The 25,092-nt window shown below is 41.2% G+C and overlaps 1 protein-coding gene across 1 annotated transcript; it reads right to left on the bottom strand.

Annotated features, from left to right (window-relative positions):
• Window positions 1-5,515: 5,515 nt before the first annotated feature.
• Window positions 5,516-22,972, bottom strand: SLC6A1 (solute carrier family 6 member 1). Its single transcript, XM_074152577.1, has 14 exons — window positions 22,738-22,972; window positions 21,814-21,945; window positions 20,355-20,455; window positions 18,499-18,608; window positions 18,247-18,379; window positions 16,801-16,935; window positions 16,580-16,683; window positions 16,146-16,270; window positions 13,739-13,851; window positions 11,533-11,664; window positions 11,199-11,301; window positions 9,816-9,916; window positions 7,560-7,727; window positions 5,516-5,620 (listed from the first exon to the last, which is right to left on the bottom strand). The coding sequence occupies exons 1-14, from the start codon at window positions 22,970-22,972 to the stop codon at window positions 5,516-5,518; spliced, it is 1,797 nt and encodes a 598-aa protein (XP_074008678.1).
• Window positions 22,973-25,092: the final 2,120 nt, after the last annotated feature.

Raw genomic sequence — 25,092 nt, 5'->3', positions numbered from 1 at the left:
GCTGCTCTTCTTGTTCTTTGTCATCACTTTCTGTCCGTGCCTTTGCTGAAGGGCTGCTGTAATTACACCTGCCCCCGTGACAGCCGCTGTGGCTACCAGGAGAGGATAGGAAGAAGAGGTGGAGATTCGGGCAATAATTGGAAGGTGGTGCAGAAATTACCACTGGCCCTTCAGGGGCCACACTACAACTAACTGGCCATATACATACTATATGTAAAAATCTATCATCTCATGTATGTGTGTGTATATATATATGCATACATGGTGGGGGGTGGGGTGGGGTGTGTGTTTTGGTTTTTCTAGGGGTAGGTCTGGTTTGGTGGTGGTGGTTGTTGTGTCTCGCTGTCTCCCCCCCCCCATTTATGACCCTGAGCAGGGTGAGAGGCTGAGAAAGAAAAGGAGCTGGGGGGCGCAGTGTGTGTGGTAAAAAGATCCTTTAGATTATAAAGGCTGGCACCTTCCTTCTTGCTGTGATGGGCAAGCAGTGAAGCTGGTGAATTTGTGGTCTGGCAGTCACCAACACTGAGGGAGGAGCAGCAACTGCAGCTGCCCCCGCTCACACTCAGCTTTGAGTCGATCAGTTCAGATTCCTGGGAAATTAAGCTTTATATTTTGCTGCTTTTCCTCATCGTGTCTGTCTGTCTGTGCTTGCAGGCAGCAGCGCAACGGACTTCAAGCTCCTCTTCATTGGGAATCATTCCTGAAGGGAAGGGGACCGTGCGAGGAATGTCAGAATGTTTTAGCACAACCCACTTGTGCTGATCCATGGGATGTTCCAGACGTGGGTACGGCTCCGAAGGGTGTTGGCAGCCGGGAGGTGCCAGCCGGAGCTTACTTCCAGGTAGGGTGAGCGTGAGATCATCTGCACCTGAACCCATAGCTGTGCCTTTGGGAAAAACCCAGCCGCTCCCCCCCCTGCCCTGAGAAGCAGCCCACAGCGGGAGCCGAGTAATTTTAATAGTTAATTGTCATAATGCTATTGTGGTCTGAGCAGAACAAAACAGAAATAAGCAGGCTTAAAACAAACGAAAAAAAAACCCAAAAGCAACATAGTGCTATTTTAGAATAAGAGCACATGTAGCTGAACTAATACTCCTGACGAGCAAGGACATGGATTTCTCTCAGGGCATCCTGCAGTCCTGTAGGGAAGAAGTGACCTTATTTGCATTTTTCTTGTTGAATTGCTGTCGGGATTTCTGCAGCGCGGCAAGAGAAAATTCCTCCAGGAGAACATGGAAATATCACAGCACTAACGCAATATCCTTCAACCAGGTTCCTTTTCCTCAGCCATCCTTTGCCCCCTGCACGGGGCAGCCACCCAGCACTAACCCTTGTGCCCGCGTCCCTCTGATCCAACCCCCAGCCTTTCGCTTACAATATATTGTGGAAGCAGTAAGCCAGGGATGCAACACAGAAAGCCCAGGAACTAAACTTTAAAGATGGTTTAAATTTTGCCCTGTATTTGAAAAGCATCAAAGTTGCTTCTTCTCCCCGCCCCCCGCCATTTCCAGAACAATCCGTGATTTTCCCTACACGCTCCCATCCTTCCTCCCCAGCCTTTTTTTAAGAGAAGAAGGATTGGCCCTCCCTTGTACGTGTACATTTGAATGCTCCTTTCTAAGGTCAGCATTTTGAATTTGAAGTCTATGATTTTAGACGCTTCTATCAGGAGCATTTTCAATTCTAATCATGTTCTCTAAATTGCTTAGACTCTTTCCCAGCATGATGTCCTGCTCCAATTTTATAGTTAGATAATTAAATTCAGAGCATAGGAGCATCCAGCTCCTCAGCAGTATCGCAGAGCTGCAGCTGTAAGGCAGACCGCTGTGCACCTTGCTCGACATCTCACAGTGTAATGGCAGCTGAGACAGAGAACGCTGATGTTTTTGTAGATATATATCATCTGCCTGTCTGTTCTAAGGCCGCTGTTCCACCAGCCCAGTGGCTTCAGCCTGGGGTGGTTCCCTCCTCAGTAACTTGGGGCTCAGTGACTCCAGGTGCCGCAGTTCACACCCTCAAACTACCAGTGGAAATGTGCCCGAGGAACATTTATTTTAAAATCCAGGCTTTTTTCTAGGGCTGCCGTCTTCTGCAGGAGGGTTAGAGCAGCAGGACGCCAGGTAGGGCTATTAACTGCCGCCTTTTAAGCTTTGTGTATAATGTACACACACACTACCTAAATTACAGAAATAGCATAATGGATTAATGACACTGTCCCGGTTTGAAGTAAAACCGAACCAATTTTCTGTTCTGTAACTTTACATCCTGGCTAGGCCTCCTCTAACTCTCTGAAATTAACGGCAGATTGTGGAGAAAACTGCTCGTTCTCAGAATGATCAGCCCAATGTTTGTGCTCCATGCCAAGGGATGGTGTGCAGGGAGGCCCTTGCTTATACTTATTGCTATAACAACCAAGGGCAGCCAATTTCGTTATTTGCCCCCTTACAGGGTCGGAAACGGAAAAATGTAGAGGGGTCACATCGGTGGGGAGGAGGGGACAGGAGAGGTGACCCAAACCTGACCAGCTGGGGTATTCCATCCCATCTGCCCCATGCTCAGTATAAAAGCTGAGGGATCAAAGGGTCAGCCCCCTTCCTGCGATGGCCGACGTCCAGAGAGGACTCTGTCTGTTCATCTGCTTTTGATCCCGATCCGTGTGTTCCTGACTCCAGAGCTGGAATCCAGTTCCCATCCGTCACTGAGTCCAGTCTGGGACTTCCCCAGTGCCTGCCGGTGACATGACTGTCATCCCGGGAGCTTGATACGGTTTTGTATATATTGTATCTATTTCATTATTTTCTTCTTTATTTTTATTTTAATATTAATTCTTCATTAAAGTAGTTTAGTTCATTCTAAACTTCTGAATCTCCTTATCTCTTTCTCTCCTCTCTCTCTCTTTTGGGGGGAGGGAGGTGGGGCAGGGAAGAGCCATCTGTCGGTCTGGTTTTAGTAAATTCGGCCAAAACCACGACAGACACACGTCACAAGTGTGGTACAGCATTCTGATAGTTAAAGGATGTATTTTAGATATCTATAAAAATATATGAAAACATTTAGAACTTGCTTCACAGAAAAAACACACGTTGGTTTTGTCCAATGAAAGACTGCAAAACTCCGAATTTAATGTATAATATAACCTTTATTCTTTTTCCTCTAAACTCTTGGAAACTTACATAACAATCGTGCTTTAATTATGACACCATTTATAGACATTTAAAATGCATCTTAATTTATAAATATTTTACATTTGGTCCATAGAACAGGTTGCAATTTACTAAATAATACTGTACTCTTTTAAACAGGCTCTGTATATATTTTTGAATATGTATATATTACATATATATTTTTATATAGAGATAGATTTGCTTGGTGTTCAGATATTTCCTTATTGCAAAAAGCATATATGATCATACAATAATCTTTTTTTTTTTTTTCAGGGCAAGTACTACAAAAAAGATACAGCTATTCACAGTTTACACACAGTAGTTCTACAACACTATTTTGTGCTATATGATACGTTTGTACAGCTTTTTGCTAAAGAGCAGGTCTGTCAAACATCTGTCATAATTGTTTACAATCAAACATTAAATACTGCATTTTTCTTAGAACAACATGGGACTTGATTACATTAAACGAGAAAGAGAAAGTTGGAATTTTTATCCTTAGTCTAATGAAATTCACAAGTATAATGGGTATGGATCATGTATATAATGCTTGTGTAGGATGGACAGGTTTCCTCTAAATCCCAAAGACTTACAGGACTTTTGTATTTCAGCTATAGCCAGTAGGACGTAGCTTAGATCTCATAATATTTTACAGTTGCTCTATGTATGAAACGGTTTAGAATCTACCAAACCTACTCTGAGATTTTATGATGTCGTCTGAAATACATGTGTATTTTATATATATATTATTTCTACAATAATGTGCTTGACATTCTGAGAATAATACCTTATTGCAAGAACGTTTGTCACCTTCAGACAAAAACAACGAAAAACCCAACATTCACAGTTAACATGTTTTTCACGTAGTAGTTCTACATAAATTGTGCTATCTAACATTGTACGGTGCACAAAAATTTTGCTGAAAAGCATGTTTCATTGCACAGTTCTGTCACAGTCATTTACAATCAAACAGCAACTACTGCGTTTCCCCGCATCCTTTGCGCCTGTCATATAGCTGCCACACGAGAAAGACCGGACGGGGCTGATCCCTGCCTTTTCCACACGGCGGGGGAAAAAACCCTCCCAGGGGCTTTCCAGCCATGTGGGAAATGCAGGCTGAGCCCAGAGTGGAGAATTTTTTTTTTTATATATATATATATATATCTATATCTCTATCTATCTCACTGAAATCGCTTTCCCTCCTACCTTTCTCACCACAAATAATAAGTAAATCAAAGCAAAACTGTTTTCAAAGTGCTAACGATCCGTATTTTTTAATTTGCTTATTAGAAACTGTCAAAGTCCTTTAAGGGATTAAAAAGAAGAGTTGTGAATTAAACCCTAAATGAGAATTACAAGGAGAAGCTTCAATCTTTAAGCCGTTGATTTGGTTTCTATTTTGGTGGCAATGCAATAATCGTAGAATAATCACAGCGTAACAAAAGCTCGAGTGCTCCGAGCTTGAATCGCAAATACTTTGTATTTCTCTTACTCCCAGGAATCTTTAAGAGCTCTCGGATATTAATTCTCATTTTGCTAAAAAGGTTAGAAGTCCTATTTTTGCCTCTAACATCTGCGATTCACGTAGTATTGATTCACAAAGATATCTTCTTTTTATAAGAAATAGTACATATATTTTTAAACAAATTTACGATCCTGTTGGAATGTTATCCTGAAAGGCTGAGCCCAGAGAGCGTTTCCAGCCATTCCCTGCTGTATTGCCACCAACAGCCATTTAATTTAATTTGCACCAGGAATGTTCATAAAGGCCGTGTCTGCTGTAAATTGAAGGAAATCGCTTCCCCCTCAAATGGCCTCGACTTGAGCAAATTTTAAGGGCAGGCTTTTTCACTGGAAATCACGTGTTTACAAAATACTTCATTTTTTTTTGTACAAAACAATTCCAAACTGAATTTTACTCCTGCAAAGTCAGAAATAACAGTCTTGGGATTCAGCGGTAAGAAATAGTGATAAACTACTAAAAATCAGCAGCACAAAACTTCAAATAGTCGTGCTAAAAGGTAGATTAAAAAGGTCTTGGCACATCAATTTACAAATTCCAAGATATGCAACTATTATTGTGAAAGGATAAAAACATTAACAGTCTGTGGATTGCCAGAGAACACAAAACACCGTCAACATCTGAGCTCACGCGATGGTTGGATCGTACCCATGGCGATTCCCTTAGAGTGGAGATGACCTTTTTTTCTTTTTTTTCCTTTTTTTTTTTTTTTCCTTTTTTTTTGCCACTAGAGGTAGGTAATTATATTCTCAGACATAAATTTGTGGTCATATTCAACCATATTTTTTGTTTTTCTGGAGCGGTATTGGTAGTTGTACAATGCAGAAGTTTAGATGTAGGCTTCTTTGTTTGCAGAGTTGCTCTGTTGGGCCTGCTCTGGCCCGTTTTCGGGATGAGTGATGTCTTCACTTGGCTGAATCATTACTTGGATGCGCTGTTTAAAGAACAACAGTAAATCTGAGGCGGTCAAAATACCGTTTCTATTCTGTCTAGGCGTTGGAACTTCAATGACAAAATTCTGTCTGTCTCCTAAGGGCCCAAAAAAAGGCCGTAAGTCCCATATCCTATCCCCAGTTTTAGCTGTGTTCTGACCATGGGAATAGGTGTTGAAAGACCATGTGCGAAATGGTAGATGGCACCAGGCTCTAACAACTGGGCACATCTGGGGAGAAGAAGCAAGGGGAGCCAGTGGGAGGGGTGAGGACACGCTCCTGAGAGCCCACGGGCCGAGCACGGAGGCTGCGTTTGGAGTGGGGGACTCAAAGCTGGATCTTGGAGGTGACGGTGACCCTCCCCAGGGAGCAGAAGGGACCAGAGAGAACTGGCTGCAGCTTCTGGGAGTTGCTACCTCCAAGGGAACAACAGGTAAAGTAGACTTAGATTTAAGATATTTTATTTCTAATCCTTTTGTGTGCTCAACTCATAAAGCTTATTTGCTGAGCTCACGTTCACATGGAGAAAGAGCCCGGGTTTGATCGTCAAAGCCTGTGAGTGGTGCGAGCTCCTCCTGTTACCTGATGAGTATCTGTCAGTGCTTTCAAAAGCGAGACCACAGCAAGACTGAGATGAGAAACTTTTACTGGGGGCTTATACAACTCTGCCCAAGAAGCAGCTCTGTTTCAGAGCAACAATTCTCCCTTTGCACGCAAATGTTCCCGTAAGACCGAGGGAAAGATATTCAGAATGTAGTAGCTAAGAACAAGCAGGGGGGGGGAAACCACAGAAATTTTTTTGTAGCATCGCTAAGTCTTTTGAAATTTGCTGAAGACAAATATTTGGATCGAGATCTGAGCAATTCATGAGGCATTACTCGTCAATTCTGCTTAAGATCATCTGTCCCTTTGCAAAGATGGCTCTGTCAGCGGATTTTAGAATATTCCAGAAATTCTGACAAACTCATTTTGACAATCTCTCGCTCCCACAGTCAGAGAGGACAGAGATACGTGTTTCAGTGCTTGTGCTGAAGAAGTGTCTGTTACGCACAGAATGAGATTATTGGCTGGAGAGGGAAAACTGAGGATGCACCCAGATAGAAAACCCATTAAGTATGGCAATTGTATGTAATTACTAACAGTGTACTGATCAATAACCTTTTTAACGTTTCATACTCCTTTAGCAACGTTTCTCCGATGGTCTTAGAATGGATTTAAGCCCCCTCTCACATGGGAAGCATCATCTCCTTTTAACAGCTGGAATAAGGAATCGGGGAGAAGCTGAGCTCAGTGCAATGAGAAAAAGGCCGCTAATGTTCTTCATGAAGTAACTGTTCACAGAAAACCCTTAAATAAAGACTAAAGGGAAGGGCAGCGTAATCATTGAATATGGTTTTACATGTCCTTTCTCTCAGCAGCAGCAGAACAAGGCAGCCCTTGGAAGAGGGGTAACGCAGAACAGGAGCTCAGATCTGAGATGGCGTTGCAGGGAGGCGCTCGATAGGGTCACCGTGAGCAGCCTCATGGAAATCAGGAGTTACATGGGTTTAGTCTGATTCCAATTCCTTAGAGATAGGAACTTAGATACATGACAGTGTGTCTTGTGTTAATAAGGACAAATATACATAGTTTTGTAAACTGCTACTCTGTTTTCTAGGTGTAAGGAGCTGGGATGCAAAGTGTCTGGAACTGTCAAAGCCCAGAGATAAGGACCGCATTTAATGCAGTGAATTATGTTTCACGACATGATACAGACACTGGCTTTGTTTTGCCTGTTTGGTGCTTGTTTCTGTGTTTTTAAGCTTGATGCAAAAATATCTGGGCTAAGCAAGTTGAGGCCACAGGAAATACAGAGCAGAAAAGAGTTGCCCAGCAATCTTTTATCAGTGTGCACAGGCCTCACAAGGTGAAATCATGCAGTCAGGAAAAAGAGAGACTTACCTGTTTTAAGGAGCCTTTCAGGGTGAGAAACATGTACGCCATGTAGCCTGGTATCAGCACCATCGAAGACAAGGCCATGAACCAGCCAACCCCTTGGCCCCATTTTGGGAAAACGTAACTTCCCATCGTGAGAGGAGTCATTTGGACAGCACTGAAGATGAAGACTCCCTGCAAAATACAGCCAAAAAGAAGATTTGGATGAGATTTCCAGAGTGTTCTGTGTTCAGGAATTTGTCTGGATTGACTTGGACCTCAAGGCAAACATCCAGGCAAGGAGAAAAGGGTTCCTTTGGTCCCTGGTGGTGGCCGCCGGGCGCTCGTTTGTGGATGGGGCCTGGGGGTCAGTCTTCCCGATGGAGGGTGTAGAAAACAGGCATGTGTCAGCCCATGGCTGGCCCCCTGCCAGCTTAACTTCAGGTGTGGGAAGGTGAAAATAACTGAACTGTGATTCTGAAAGTGTGAAACAGTTGGTTTGTTGTTATTGGAATAATAGTATGGGCACAGCTCTACTGTAACGGTCAGCAACAGGCTCCTAGAGGCCCTGAATAAGAAATGTTCTCTGAAGCCTGGTTCTGCACTGACCTCTCGTATCACCACCTAAGAGTGCTCGGCCCAGAGCCTTTGGTGTTGTTCAGATCCTCCGAACAAACTCCTCGTGGAAAACAAGGGCAGTCAGAATGGAACCCGCGGTCCAGTAAGTGGCTGCAGATTTGGCTGTCTACCAAAACTTCAGAAATTCAACAAAGGCTTTGAATTTTTCAATAACGAGATAAGGAGGTAGTTTAGTTTCCCAGTAAGCTTCTTACCAAAATTAATGTTTCAATTTAACACTGTGTTTTCACACACATAACCTGCATCTCGGATTACCCAGATGTGCTGGTACAGGATATCCACTGGTACCGGCAGAGTCCTCAGATAACCTGCACAGAATCAGAGGGAAGGGGGCTATTGGGAAAGGTGGGGACCCTGGGGAGTAATACCTGCTTACACATCTGTACTGTGCCATCGACCAGCAGCACGGGTGAGTTACATTTGTGGTGTTTTCAAACAGATGACCTGCAAATATGGTACTTTTTCCTTTAAGTTCCCAAGGAAAACTCCTATCCGGGCCTGTTCCCAGTATCTAAAGCAGCCTGTGTCAGGGAGACCTGCTCAGCTGAACCAGCAAAGGAGGAAGCTCATCCTGATCCCAGTTTCTGGCTTGTGCCGAACACATTCCCAGATTTTATTAGCACATCATCACCACCTGTAAACTTGCACCGGACAACAAATTCCCTTACGAGACGGGAGAAATCTGGTAAGTTTTACATATAGTTTGGTCATCTTCCTGCTATATCAATGAAATAAACAAAATGCATTTTTTTCTGCCTTCCTGAACACTTATTTTCAGAAAAATGGAAGCTGTTTTCATCCTCTGGGTAGAGATGAACCAAAGAACCCTCGGTATAAACACGTCTGTGGCTTTCTTTAGTGCTCTTTGTTTGCTTTTCTATGGCCTTGGGCTACCTACATGGGAATATCAGAGAAGTATTGGTGAGTGGGAAGTATTGTGTCATAGTGTCTACTTGATTACAGTGCTTTATATTGCATCTGGGTTGACTACGTTATGTGTAAATAATGTAGTAAATTTGCATTACTTTGCTTATTATTTCAAATGGTACTGTATGGCCTTAACTGGATAAAGCTCCAAAGCAGGAAGAGACTGTACTGTGGTTTCCAGCGCACAAAATCCTTGCAAGTTTTGCCACAAAAAACAGCAGCAACGTAGTATAAACCAGGTAATATATTCTACAGAATCCCAAGAGAGAAGAACATCAGTTTATAATCCCAGTTTGTTACCAGAATAATCTTAGTCTGTTACCAGAATGGTGCCTGTGAAGGAATTCAGTTGATTTTGTGTATATGGAAAAATTAAGTCCCTAGAGAGATTGCTGAATTTTGTGTAAAAATACAAGAAATGGTCAAAACCTGTTTCTTACAGTTTTCTATCTCTGCCAGTCAAACTCTTGACAAGTTACCATTTCCTGAGGACTAATACACATCTTGAAACTGCACATGGTTTCTTTTCTTAGGGTACAGGCTTCCTCTACTGACACTGGTTTTTGCCTGTTCCCTTCAATGGAATGGCTCAGATCCTTAAAAAAGGAATGAGGTCAGAGTTAACATGAACCCGTGGGAGTGGAAATGGCAAGGCTGTAGTACACAGGCCACCTCCTTTACACCCTTTGAATCATATAATAAAAGTTTGATCCTTACTGCCACAATGATAGGAGTGAAAAATGACCAGCAGAGTTTCCACCAGATGCAGGGTCTGTATCCCACCATCTCTTGGATGTTGTCATAAAATCTATTAACACCTAAATGTAGAAATAAGAAACAGTATAAAAACATATCAGGTAACTGATTCAATTGAAAGCTCGGTGGTTTTGAGAGACACTGTCATAAATGATGAGGTATATTTGGAACTCTATATAGACCCCAACATAACTTTTCACCTGTCTGAATGGGAAAGAAATGTGCAAACTCAGAAGCACCAAGAATCATTTGTTCTCATTTTTCCACATCATAATTAATTAATTACCAACCAGCAAACTCATTCCCATGGAAGGGCTGAGGAAGTCTGTACATCTGAAGGTCAGATGCAATAAATCCCTTTTGGTTAATTTAAACTTTAAGTCTTATTAAGATGAGAGATTTAGAATGATATTTTTCAAATTAAATTAAAAACCTAAATAATCCATCCTAGTGCTAACCAGCTTCAGTCTGTGTGGATACACGCACACCATACGCTGCAGAATTGCCTATGAAATCAAAGAGTAGCCCTTCTGCTGCTGCTGTTACCTGCCAGCACTCCATCGTCTTCTAGAAGATATGTCTATATTATTTATAACTTTGGATTTGATTTGTTAATTTGTTTACCTGGTGTATTTTTCCATTTGCATTTACTGGATTCTTAAGCAGTGTCTCTCCCCTATAAAATGCTGTTCCATCCTCTTAAGCCCATTAAAAGCCAGCAGAAAGACTCCCGTTATCTAGCTCTGAATCAGATTTGTAATATAAGTGAAGTGCCTTAGTCACCAGGGGAGTCGGTCCTTGGACTCGCTAACACAGAACTAAGGTCAAATGCACAAATTCTCTGGCAAGAGTATGATACGTGTTCATTAATCTTTATGCCCAGAGCTTGGCAGTCCAGACTTCTGCATATTTTCGGGCAATTATGCAAGATACAACGGACCGAGCAGCCTGGCTCTCTCTGAAGGATCCCAGAGAGAGAGTCATTTCTGGAAATGAAACATTATGAAGCCCAAAAGACTTAAGTCATTATGTTGAGAACAGCAGAACCCAACACCTCTGAAGATCCAGGCTTCCCAAGCAAGGGGGACAGGAAAAAAGAGGGAGATGTCACCTATTTAGTATTCCTGAAACACTTGGCATCTAATGACTTCCAGCATTACACACAGGATGTTTTAAAGAAGCAGAAGTACCTTCCACAAGCCACCTTTGAGTTCTCAGTGGAATTCTATGCACATAAACCAAGGCCAATTTCACTTCCACCCTCACACAGAAGAACAAATGAGTAGATGAAATATCCTTCTGATGCGCAAAACTTGTGGAAAAAATAAAAACCATATTGTTTACCGTAGCACCAGGATATCGAGATGCACTCAAAGAATACAAGGAACAAGAGACTCATTCCACTGGCAGAGTAGTAGTCAAAAAGCTTAAACACATAGATTCCACCCTAAAACATATAAGAAGAAAGTGTTAAAGAGTAAGGACTGTAATTTCAAGACGGATTGAAATGCAAGCTACAAACTAACAGTGGCAAATAGATTAGGGACATATTACTGTAAGTTGATTAAAGTTAACAGGTTAAAGTCTTGTAATGCTTGAGGTCAATTCTGACAAAAATTAGATTATTGCTGGAATTCAATTAAGATGACAGAAGATGACATTCTTCTACAGAACATACCTGAGTAATATTGGACAGCCCTATCAGATAGGAAACAATGCACACAACAGCAATGAAGATTTCTCTTCGATTGCGCAGCAACTTCGGGAATTCATCCACCAAAGCTGTTATGAATCCTTCCACAGTGCAGAACTGCAAGTAAAGTCAGAAATCAAATACAATGCAATGCACTACAACAGCGGGGTTACACCCAGGGGAGGAGTTTTCAATACGACTCATCGCTGGCCTAAGGCCCCGTCCATTAAATGATAAATGAAAATTCACTTGACTTTGGAAGTGGAAGCAGAGCTTCTGAATATCCTCATTTCTCTCTAAAAAGATTTCTGCAAAAAGATTTCCAGCTACAAAACCACTCAAAATTCCAAATTATGAACTATAACATGTGCTTTCGGAAGATAAAAATGCTCTTTCTTGTGATAGAAGAGAATGCACCTGCAGCTGAAGGCTTTACTCACATAGGTGAAAGCCAATAGACACTAAGTGTAATCAGATCAGTGCTTTAGAGGGAAGCTTAAAGACACAAGGTTGATTCTCATATGTTATAAATCAAATATTTTTTGTATACCTAGAAAAGGCAATGCAATGGTAAGATTTTTTGCTGAGGATGTGGTCTTCCAAATGGAAAGTATGGCTGTATGCATATATTCAAAATAAATGTCATTATGGCAGCTGAAAATAATCAGAAAGTATGTAGATTTTTATTAATTCCCAGCACTGCAATCAGAATTTAACCAACAGATTTAGTTCCTGTAAATTACAGTGTATGAAATGTTTCACTGATAGACAGAAAATGAAGAAAGCATGACAGCCTGTAGATATATATTCTTTTAATAATATTAGACTACCTTCCTCAGCTGGTAGTTGCCTAGAGACAAGTTCTTTCAAGAATATTTTTGACCGAATTAATTTCAGAGCAGTTTCTCCCTAGATTGAGCAATAGGTTTTAATGTCAAGCCTGAAGCTTATTGAAAAACAAAGAAATAGAAGCATACATTTCCAGCTTCCTTTCATGTTGCAGGATAAAATGCCCTCTCGGTCGTCTTATACTTTGGTTCACAGACTAAAGTCAATTGGGATTTATGGAAAATGATGGATTTTCTCTACCGAAAGTCTAGTAGGATACTAAGCTAGTAATTATTATATTTCTTTATGTGCTACGAAGAGGGTGCTGACAACTCTAAGGTGCTGGTTTGACAACTGCAACTGGTTGCAAGTAGATTAAGACATCTGGTCTGCATACAACTGGTCACATACAAACGATGGAAACATCTCAGCAGGCAGAAGGGACTTCCCTGGCAAAGTCCTCCGACTCTGCTTTGCAAAATAAGGCAGGGGGCTTTCTTTGGTGCTTACAATATAGTCACTGTCTGTATTAATATTATTACTGATGAATGAATGCTTTTGTTGGGCATAGTCCTTTCTAGCACGTGGAGTGCTTTTGCACATGCTGTGTGCTTTTTTGTTTGTTTTGCAATAAACAATAAACATTTTAATGATTGCATGAGTTAATTATTTCATTATTTAATCTAGACAGTAACTCTGGAGCAGTATCTTACTTGGATTTGCAAAACCTCTAGGTTTTGCCTTCCCTTTAACTTCCAGTTGTCAGATACCACCTACAGCTCTTAGCCAAGGCCTGAACCACTGAAGTCCTGATCCTTGCCATCGGGAAGTGATTTCAGAACACGCTAAGATGCAGAATGGCCCCAGTAATGAGCCTTCAGCCTCCCGAATTCGCTCCTGACGTTCATATGCTTAAAATGAAGCGTGTGCTGCATGTTTTTGCTTCATGTGGTAAGTTCTGAAGTCGCCTTTCAGAAACGTTTGTGGCATCTAAACCTTGTAAAGCATATCCCGGTGGCTCCTGCTCTGATGAGCACTGCAAAGGTATTTTTAATGTTGTGATTGAAGAGTTAAGATTTCAAAGAAAGTTCCTTTTGTCTGCAGAATAAATTTCCTGCACATTTTGTATATGCTTCCAACAGTTCACAAAAAAGTGCCTTAGTATCAGTTTTTTACTATCCCAGGCTCCTTGAACCTCTTACTCTTTCCTCTCCTTAGTACCTGCAGTTATCTGTCTGGTTATTCCAGAAACCATTCCGCAGCACTGGCAGCTGGCAGTGCAGAATGCACAAGGAGAGGCCAGCCTCGTGCCACACAGCTGCAGAAAATGTGTCTTTGTTATTAATTTTTACACCAGTTTTACCTGACTGTCAATTCCCAGCATCAGCAACATGGAGAAGAACAGTATTGCCCACAAAGGAGAAATTGGTAACTGTGTCACTGCTTCTGGATAAGCCAGAAATGCCAGTCCAGGGCCTGGGAGGAGAAACGGGAGAGAAAATGTCAGTGTTACTGATTGGGTGTTGGCATTATTTGCTCCTGACGATAGGTTTTAGGTTTATTTGAATGACTCAGATGTGGATGCAGCATCTGACCAGGGATTTCAGCTTAACCAGTGTTCACTGACCAAGAAGTCAGGGCATGGATCTTGCTTTTAAAATGAACCAAACAAAACACACACACACAAAAAAAAACCCCAACAACCAAACCAACCAACTAAGCAAGCAAAATACTAGCTGCAGTTCAGAAACTGCTCCTGAGTGACACCTTTGTATAGCAAAACCAGGGAATGTGATCCTTGGCAAGGGATTACCTCTTCAGGTACTTCTCAGCGTTCTCTCCCTCTCAAGTAGTTATTGAGAGCTGTGACCTCCTGCTTTGCACCAAGTAGTTCAGAAACAAAACAAAGACAGCTCAGAAATGCAGAAGACCCTTTCCAGCATTTACAGTATTCCCATTTGCTATTCCATTCCATTAATTATCGTAAAATATACGTTTTGATAAACCATGTAGTTGTAAAGAGGCAAACCTTTCCATCTGTGTTCCTACCAACTGCTGATAGGGGCACAGTGTTGGAAGGAGAATATAAATTCTTATTAAAAAAGAAGGAACTCTTGTCATAGTTGTCATAGCATGGCTGGAAACCAGCTGATGTCAGGTTAAGAGTGAAACCTGTAGCAGACTAAAGAATCACAGAAATAAAATCAGTGTGCATCACCCAAGGGGAGTATCCAATTTTTCAGTTTTCGTTAAAAGTAAACTTGTCTGTGATAATTGGTTGGACATCTATAGCTTTCAAACCTATCGAAAAGCAAGGATTGGCAATAGACACCTGAATTGTCAAAGTAATTGACAAAAATCTGTTTCAATGCAGATTTCGAAACAGTTATTAGCCAGCGATAGCAGGTATGATTGGAATGCCTTCCAAATGGCAGTAGTAAAGGCAAAATAAACTTAAGATAAATATGTTCTTAATTTTACTGGCTTAGACATTCCACCAAAGTGCAGCCACAGCTTTTAATAATACTGTTTGTTTTACAAAGCTGTATAACGGGTCACAAAACAACGTCTCATGGTACTAAAAAAAGCACCAGTTCTGAGCTCACGAGAAGGAATAGAAGCCTTAATTAAAAGGTCAAATTTCCAAATATCCTTTGCAATTACTGGCCACAGTAATTGCGAGTCTTTGAAAAGTCTATTATCTTAGGTACCTTAAAATGTATTTAGGAGCTTAATATGATATGAAAATATTGTTTTGTTTGCAGGTGGAGTCTTTAGATACATCTGTATAAAATACATAAATCCAAGAAGCTTATTTCACACACCACTGGCTTTCCAGAGTGCTTTTTGACAACAGTATATGCCATCATAAATTTTTTGCTAATTTGTTTGTATCTGTAATCTATTGAAGATTATTTTTAGGGTTTAAATTCTCTGCTTTTCTAACGAAGGGGATATTTCATCAATGGGATATGTTTTCTAGTATAATAAGACATATTTTGTCCACCAGCGACTTCCAACCAAGCTTTGAGTTATCAGATCCCTCCCTGTGGCCAGAACTGCTAAATGAGTATCTGGTACACCAGCTGGGTTAGGGCAACCATCTGCTCTGCTACTTTAAGCTTTTTCATCTGGAAGAAAGACAAGAAACTGCAAAAAAAAAAAAAAAAGCAGAATCCTTCCGTGGACATCTTACTGCCCTAAGTAAAATGACTTTCATAATAAAGAGTCCCATAAAATTGGCTGATAGCGGTAGGTCTGAACAGGTGAGAAATGGATCTGCCTCAAAGGGCTTAACCTCAAGAAACAATAAATAGAATTTAAAAACCTAACAATGTGAGAATATTGGCTCCTAAGACATAATGACGATCGTTCCTCCTTTCAGTTTGCTTTTAAGAATTTCAGTAGCAAGAGGCTCACAATGTGATGTCCCAGCCAAGCACTGAAGCAGCTGAATGTGCTGCCACCTCTTGTAAACGCAGCCCCTGTAAGCAATATTCATTAGCATTAATTGCGTCAGCCCAGGATGAGTCCCCACACCAAATGTCTGAGAGCACTAGGACGGGCTGCTCCATGTGAAAGAATTTTCCTGGTGCTGCCTTGAGAGGTTTGAACTGATACTCCCCCTTTTGCAATCGGTAAGGGCGACTGAAATGACAGGGAGCAGAGGAATGTTTGAGGGAGGGATTTTGAACAAGCAGCTGGATACAACATACAAACAAAAAATAACTGATGCCACTGAACAATTCAGAGAAAAATATATTGGGTACCTGATGCTGCAACATCTGCAATAGGCCTCTTTGTGACATTAGCCATGAATCCAACAATGGAGAAGATGACAAAGCCAGCAAACATGCTTGTGCATGAGTTTATGCAGCACACTATGATGGAGTCCCTGCAATAAAGGTAAGGTGCTTTAAGCAGTAGGTAAAGCAATGCTACTGGTCATCAGTATATTATCCGCTTTTCCTGTGAAAAGTTTTCATGGTTTAGGATTTCACGGTTCTGGTTCCAATTCATTCTGGACAAGTCATACCGTCTCTCCCATTAGTGCCAATGCAGTTATACCTCTCAGTCCTGGTTAGGTATGACATTTAATATTCAAGTCTGAGACTACACTTTATTTCAATGAGACAGAAAGACAGAATCCAGCTCCAGCTGAGACAGGGAAGTGCCACTGCAATATGGGCAGTCATCTGCTTACCTGTAAACATTATTGTGGAAAGGGTTGTAACTCCCAAGGGCAATCAGTGAGCCAAGACCCAAACCGTAGGAGAAGAAAATCTGTGTGGCAGCATCCAGCCAAACCTGATTGCAGGAAATAATTTTTTTTAAAATCTGTTTCTGCACTTGAGGAGCAGGTCATATGTCTGAAAGGTGAACAGTTAGCAGTGAAACTTCTGTTTACAAGGACTGAATATTTACCTCAGAGTCTGAAAGCTTACTGAAGTTGGGAGTTATATAGAATAAAATGCCTTCCTTTGCTCCAGGCAGTGTTACACCACGGAAGAACAAGATAAGCAGCATAACATAGGGATAAGTAGCAGAGAAATATACCACCTGATGTGAAGAAACAAGACATTGTAAGTGTGGCAGGAAGAATGATCGGTGCTTGTTAACACTTCAGAAAATATTTGCTCCCTAAAACCACTAGCAGCAACTGAGGCTGACTTTTAAAATTGAAGCATTTATCAATGGAAAAGCTTGGTGAGGAAAGGGGACTGCCTGCTACAGAATTCCCTGAACACCATGTCTACAAGGAGGTGGCTGTTGCTGGCTTTCCTGAAGGTGGGATTTGGTGGGCTGGGAGATTTTTTTCACGAGTATTCAACGAGGGGAGCTCCCTAAAAGACAAGGTTCTAGTACTCCTGTCCTGCCTGTAGGACACCACCTGTTCGAGCGTTACCCTGCTCTCAGACAGCTGCTTTTGTATTTTTAACACACTCTCCTCACCTGTGTTTGATACAATTGAAGTCAGACTCCAAAAACACAGCCAGCCCTTTTTTGCCACCTTCTTTGCAGACAGGAGAATTGAACTGGTTTTGTTCTGAGCTCAACTAGGCCGTGTTCAACACGCGGCTTGAGGTGGGTCACGGTTACAACTATCTTGTCAAAAGTTAACAATTCATTCTTTCAGTGCAAAAAAATCCTAGTCCTCTACTCCAGGCCTGAGGACTTATAACCCAGGCCTTCAGAGTTGCCACCAGGCTGTGGCTTTTCATTTCCCTAAGATTTCCTCCTGCCATTTCAGGGTGAGAGAGAGGGGTATATGCCCATGTCAGATGCTGTTGCCTTTTCATTCCCAGAGGAAGGTCCGTGAATAGTATAATTTCCTTTAATTCATTAGTAAATTCTATTTTGCACTCAGAAACCAGCCAGACTCCAGGAAGCTCAGCGTGAAAGCACGCCCATGGTAAGATCCACCTACGGCTCTCGTTTAGCATAGGGAAAGCAGGGAGGAACTCTTCTATCTAAAACAGCTTCAACATCTGCATATCTAAGTGCAGCAAGAGCTGTGCAATAAATGGACGCTTCTCACTGAAGCCAAAACACTGCATGTTCACTCTATTGCTAGCCAAACTACCTAGAATATTCATCCCAGTAACAAGCAGACATATTTTTAGGCCATTTTATACCCGGTCAAGCCAACAAGTCTGTAAGTGACCGTACCACCCAAGAGCTAGCTACAGAGGAGCCAGCTCTTTCAAAAACACGGTGCTGCACCAATTCAAGAAAGATAGAAATGAAATACTCCACAGAACTATTCCAGAAAAACTATCCCCAGTGCCTCTTACCTCAAGAATTTTCAGAATATTTGAGTAAAATGAGCATTTTTAATTGAAATGTATTTACAGTACTTTTTAATCTTACCTTTCCGGTCCAGCCTACCCCCTTCCAGATACAAAAATACACCAGAATCCAGGCAATTGCTAGAGTAATTGCTAGCGGCCATCGGATTTGCCCTGGTTTTTCCAATCCATCAGTCATTTGGTGCATGTTGCGTCTGGAATAAACCAAGAGAGCGGTGTGTTTGACAGCTAGTTCAGAAGACAGCGTATGAATGACAACAAGCTGATCCTTGCACGTGCACAGGAATGATACAGAGGAAAATTATCAGCTTACTCCCAGAATTCCACTACGGCACTTGTCATGTTGGTGGTGTTTGCTAAGGTATAATTGGAGAAGCAGCGGTCAGTGTTCCATGGGTTCTCACAGTGTTTCCAAGGAAGAGTCTAAATAGAAATAGAGAAAAAAACCTAAACAGTCAAACACTTCTTAAGTGAGCATTACCTCAGGTATCTCTCTCTCTACTAGAAATGGCAGTTCAGTGGGGAACTAATACACTTTGAGTTCTGGGGTGCATTGATCTCACTGGGGGTGCACATCTGCCACACAAGTTATTTAACTCCATATCAATTGTGTGAATCGGATGTGAAAATATTTCTTCCTTTCTTTACTATAGCAGCCCAAATGCTTTGGAGTCTGATACATCTATCAGTGTGTGAGGGTACACTGAGCGCGCTACAAGAAAATAAGGGCAGCAGAAAGGACGTCCTCGAGGCCCCGCTACCTCTTGTTGCACTAGAGGTAATAAAGGTGCGATGGTTATTGATTGGAGATTTCCATTTTCCCCTTAGGTCAGAGGACAATTAGAAAAATGTAAACTTTCTGTTTTCTATATGTGTCCATTACATTAAGGTATCTTTCAGAAGTTCTGAGAAGAACAACCTGTTTCCACATCATATCCTTGAGAATGAATCTCATTTAGATACAACTTAGATATTCTTCTGACGGCCAGTCTTGGAAAATCTTCTCACAGAAAACGTACCAGGGTACTGCATGTATTAAATATAAGGATAAGAGGCTTCCAGGAAATTAGAAGTTAATATTCATCTAATATGGGCCAGTGCACCGCTTCTAGACTACGACTGACCTTTCACATCAATAACAAATCCGATGATAACAAAAAAAGAAATTATCATGTCACTCTCAGACAGTAATTAATGCAAATTCGGTCAAGGGACAATTCTTTAAAGCGGAGAACAGGCAAGCATGAATGAAATTTGTAGAAGAGACAACAATTGAACAATAATGCATTAATTATTGAGACTTAGGTAAGAATGCTTCCTCAGATGGCCAAAACCCACAAATCAGACAAGACCTACTCAGCTGATGAATCATCCTTGAGGGGAAAAAAGAGGCAGCTAAAAATAAGGCTAAAAGGAAATAAAACCCAGTGAAAATAACAATGAATGGAAGTTCACAACTCAAACCTTCCATTCCATGGGGATTTCTTTAAGACACTCCTCCACTATTAAAACACATTGTAACGATACTATTTCCCAAAGAACTAACATTTGTGTGGTGCTATTGAAGAAAAAAAAAGTCATTTATACACTAGAATTTTTCTCGGGGGAGTGACTGGCCTGTGGGCTCGAAGGCAAAGGGACACTCGTGCTCTCGTTGGCATTGCCAGGACACGGAGGCTGACGCCTGAGCGTGACCTGCAGCGACCTGGCAGGGCTGCAGAGAAGCAGGCAGAAACCCCAGCGATTAAAGCGCAGAGACCGGTAAGAAGTGACACTAAAAGGCTACAGATGAAAGAGCCGTGGCTCTGAAGATTAAGATGAGGGAATTTAAGCAAATCACTACGAAAGAGAAGCCTGCGGCACCAAAATGACCTATTATTATCTTTCTCCACTGACATTCTTGGAACGGAATATTTTCCTCACAGTTTTCTAGCCTACCTTTCTTGTGGAGGAAAAAAAAAATTTAAAAAGGAGTTTTTATAAAATAGTTTTCCATTAGTAAGAAATGGCTTATCCTACTGATTTCTATGTGTTCTGTGTTAACCTCACACCTTTACAGTGAGACAGATCAATCAGCTCTCTATACGTCACTTTGCTTTACTATCTACATATCACTTCGCTTTACATTCCACACACAATTCCAACCCCTCCTCCGACATAAACACTTACAGTGGTAAAGGAATTGTACAGGTAGTATATGGCCCAGGAAATAATCACAATGTAGTAAATATTTAGCCAAAAGGAAAGGACTGCAGCAGCTAATCCCACACCTGTAAAGAAAACACAAAGATAGAAAAGAAAGTAACTTTTAATGTCTGTACGAGTGTCAGTTGAAAAGCTGCGGTTCAGAAGAACAAATACAACATATGGGGCAGATACCATTTCCAAAATTTTGTAGAAGCTGAGTTAAATTTTTAGAAATACCATTTAAAAAGGTCCCTAATTTGGGTGATAGTTCAGTCATCCATAGATTTAATCTTAGTGTCCAGTTCTCTGTGTGTTGCAGTGAGCAGTCACATCTGCTGCTGCTGAGACACCACAGATTATTTTTTTTACTTCTCAGGAAAAGAGCTAAATCAGCTCATTCTCTGAAACAGCAGTCTCACAGAAACTTCTGACAGATGTAGGGAAACTGAGTATAAGTTGTAAGACTACTCCCACATGGAGACTTCAGGAGTATTTTCAAACATTCGGGCTGGTGACAGTTGCCACATGACACTAAACAGGAAGGAAGTGCTCAAAATAATCAGTGTAATGCAAAGCAAGGTCTACACTTTGCATTGTGCCCCCTACCAACAGCAGTAACTCCACCAAAATTAAAATACTTACCTGTGAGAAACATTTTCACCTCTCTGGGTTTTCCCAATACAAAATTTCCTAGAACAAAATCCACTCTAGAAAACTTGTAGCTCACTCTATGCTAATTGTCAGTCTACTGTGTGTGAGGTAATTTAGTAATTTATAATTCAATATATAAGTTGCTCCACTACTGGTCCAGAAGTCAGCTCAGGAGCCCTTAAGTGTCAAAGGATTTGGGACTATACGGTGAAAAGCACAGTTTGTGAGGTTTGTAGGTTTATGCAGAACCTAGATTAAAACCTTGAGGTTCTAGCAGTGAGCAACCTCAAACTAGCTAAAAATCTAAGTACAGTGTGAGCTTGTCTTAAGCAGTTCAGCATGAAATTGCCATCTTTGAAGTGTCTGGCTTTTGAATTTCAATAAAGAACAACATGAGACACAAACCTCTGTGACCTCAATGTTCAGAAAATGTTCAGAAACAATGTTCACCAATTTGCTGTGAACAATTCCACAGCTGCTCAGACAACTATTGCTAGATTTAATATGTTTGAACAGTCTTTAAACATTCCTAACAGAGATTAAAGGTTTTTTAAGTTCAAAAATAAGTTTGTTGAGATTCTAATGCCTAACTCTTGCTATTTTTAATAGGGAGTGAATAATACCCTAGTGTGTTTCAAAACTGTCAGTTACACCCCAGAAAATTAGTGGTTTTCTGTAGAAAATTATGGCTTAAGTGAAAACAAGAAGTCATAAACATCCTTGCCCTGTCACTTTGTGCAACTTCTGCAATTTGGAAACAAATGGAAAGTAACCCAAATTCCTACTGTACCTTTGAACATCGGAGCAAGCTTCCACACTCCAAGGCCTCCTATAGATGTATACTGTCCAAGGGAACACTCCAAAAGAAACAGTGGCACTCCAGCAAAAATCAAAGTAAGGAAATAGGGAATCAGGAATGCGCCTAAAAAGAAATAAGAGATCTGTTACAGTGGGGGAAAACACTACTGAGTTTCCACTATTTTCATCTATATATGAAATATATATCTATATATTTCTATATATATCTATATATGAAAAGAAACCCACGGTATTTTGCTCTTAAGAGCAACTTTTCAAAAAAGTTAGTGGAAAGCACATGTACACTTCTGAACCAGTATCGCAAGAGGTGAAAAAAAGGGGAAAAATATATCACCTCATCATTTAAATATTTTCTGTTTAAGTAAAAAGCTAACATCCAAAGGACTGTATTTTATTGCCTTCATCTCTCACAGGAGCATGCAGATAGCATAAAGGTTTTAACCACAACTGGCTGCTTTCCAGCTGAAGTTAGCCTTTTATGATACACTCAGTCAGCAGTATAAGCCATACGCAATTCTCTCAAAAACTCAGTTCCAAAAGAGAGGACTCTGAAGGGTTGGAGAGCAACGTGCTTTCGTTCTGCTCTAAAGCCTTATGGTCTTTGAAGAGCACCTGCCAACTAGAAGTTAGAATAAACTCCAGAGCAGACCTCAAAGCAGAGCGCCACACTCCAAAATTGCTCCAGCCCTCCTGGACAATTGTAAAGCAAAAAACCCACAAACCCCCAGCTCCACCCCCACCCAAAAAAAAAAAACCCCAAAGAACTCCAAAACCTTAAAATACCTATACAGATGCAAAAGCTATTAAAAGCAAGTTCTGTTTTACTGAAAATTTTTATGGTGAATTATAATATACAAATATATCAGAGGTTGTAAGAATGAAATAGCAAACATACCTCCACCATTCTTGCCACAAAGGTATGGAAATCGCCACACATTCCCTAAGCCAATGGCATAACCTACACAGGACATGAGAAAGTCAAATTTTCCTTTCCAAGTATCTCGGTCTGGAAGATCCGTCTTCTTCTTCTGCACTTTGACAACCAAGGTTTTAGGCTTGTCATTGGTGATTGAAGCATCGACTTCGGTGGAGATCTGCCCGTCTGCCACTTTTGTCCCGTTTGTAGCCATGTCTCTGGGCTTCGCTGGAGAGGCTCTGGCAGCGGCCGGACGAGAGATTTCAGCACCAGTCCACGTGGACAGCAGCTTTGCGGCTGGCGGTGACCCCACCGGGCAGCTACTACGGCGTGGGCAGGAGAACCACAGCCCCCCAGTGCCGGGAGGGGGGGGTCACCCAGTCCGCTACCCCCTACCAGCTTCTCAATCCACCTGAAAAACACCACATCACTACGTTCAGACTTGCTCCAGCAGTGCTTCAGGCAACTTAAAAGCTACGGTGACCGAGACTTTGCTGCCGAAAGAGCTTTGCAACGCCGGTGTCTCGTCGAAGAAGGAGGCTCTGCCTTTTGGATTTTTTCTTAGCGACTCAATAAGAAGCAGGGCAGAAGTAACATAGTCCCCCAAAACAATCTCCAAGCCACAGTCACTCATTTTTTTCTCTATAGACTTCTTACGAGTCTACAGAAACAAAATAATTCTAAAATGCAGCACTATATTGTATATATGTAGCACACAGCCCAGATTTTATATATATATACACACACACCAAAAAAAGATGAATCAGTAGTGAGTTTTCTATTTAACAGCCCAGTAAATAATACATAGAACAGCCCAGAACTTGGGCAACGAAACTATTCCATTTAATCACTCTGCATTTGAAAAACTAAAGGGGAATTCCCATGATTGCAAAGTTTCTTTATTTGCAAGAAGTTGTGGCCATCGAGAAACAGCACTTGCCACCTTTAATAGTGAATTTAAAAAGTTATGAACAGTGTGCACTTATCTGAAGCACCTTTCTCTAAAACACTCCCAAAGGAATTAAATAATAAACCAGATCAAGCAACAGGACTTAATCCTGGGTAATGATGTTAAATTTTACATGTGGGTATAATTAGCTGTTAATATAAGAAAAATGTTTCACTAAGCTTAAATTATAAGCACTGTTAGGCAACGGGCTGCAATAATCACTCCTCAGTGTCTGTTTCCTACCATGGGTTGCATTCTTGCACCTTTTCAAAAACCATTACTGGTACTATATAGATTTTCCAAATCTAAATCACAGAATGATATGGGGTTGGAAGGGACCTCTGGAGATCATCGAGTCCAACCCCCCTGCCAGAGCAGGTCCACCCAGAGCAGGTTGCACAGGAACGTGTCCAGGCGGATTTTTAATATCTCCAGAGACGGAGACTCCACCACCTCTCTGGGCAGCCTGTTCCAGTGCTCTGCCACCCTCAAAGTAAAGAAGTAAATAAAGAAAATAAAGAAAAGAAAATAATAAATAGGTTAAAAAATAATAATAAATAAACAAACAAACAAATAAAAAAACCAAATAAATAAATAAATGAAATAAAGAAAGGAAAAATCAAGGAAGGAAATATGCATCATGAAAAATGATGTGGGATATTTCAGTCAACTCCGAAGCGCATGTAACTCCTGCAAACTTCCACAGCCCCACTTCAGCTGGAAAAAAACACAGTGAGCTAGTGTCTACTGTATGTTTGCTATACGCCCAGTAATGATCAATTTATTGTCTGGTTCCTCTTACTAACTTCTTTTACCATATGCCAGTCATCAGTCCTCAGACCAGACATCACAGCAAATGAAACACTTGCCAGTGTGAGGCCACATCTTATGGCAATGTTGGCAACATTGGCCACCACATCATGCAAAGATCAACAACAATTTACAGATGTGTGTAAAGGAAGATTTGAGATTATTAGCCATTCACTTCTAATTGTAAATTATGTTAAGAGAAACATAAAAAACCACGTAAAGACGCTGCTATAAACAGTGCTTTTCTTCAACCTCTCACTTCAGATCACTGCGTGATTATAATGCTTGTTATAAGGCCTCATCCAAAAATTAAGAAAAAAAAAATCACGAATTTTTCAGTTGGAAGCTGCAGAAGAACCACGTGTAGGTATGCTGGGGTGAGAAGGAAACAAGGATCGTGCTTGTAACCTTCCTCTCTGTTCCCCTTCAAGATGGGACTCCAAGAGGGAAACTCCATCTATGTACTTTCATGTCCTCACAAGTCCTTCTGTGTACAGACACCTCACCTTCATAAAACTGCGGACTTAGTTTTCCATATTTCAATGCAAGCCTATCCAATTTTGTGTACCAAAAAA

The sequence above is a fragment of the Numenius arquata genome, chromosome 8 (assembly GCF_964106895.1).
Source record: "Numenius arquata chromosome 8, bNumArq3.hap1.1, whole genome shotgun sequence".
NCBI classification, from domain to species: domain Eukaryota; kingdom Metazoa; phylum Chordata; class Aves; order Charadriiformes; family Scolopacidae; genus Numenius; species Numenius arquata.
This window is presented reverse-complemented; position numbering and strand designations above follow the sequence as displayed.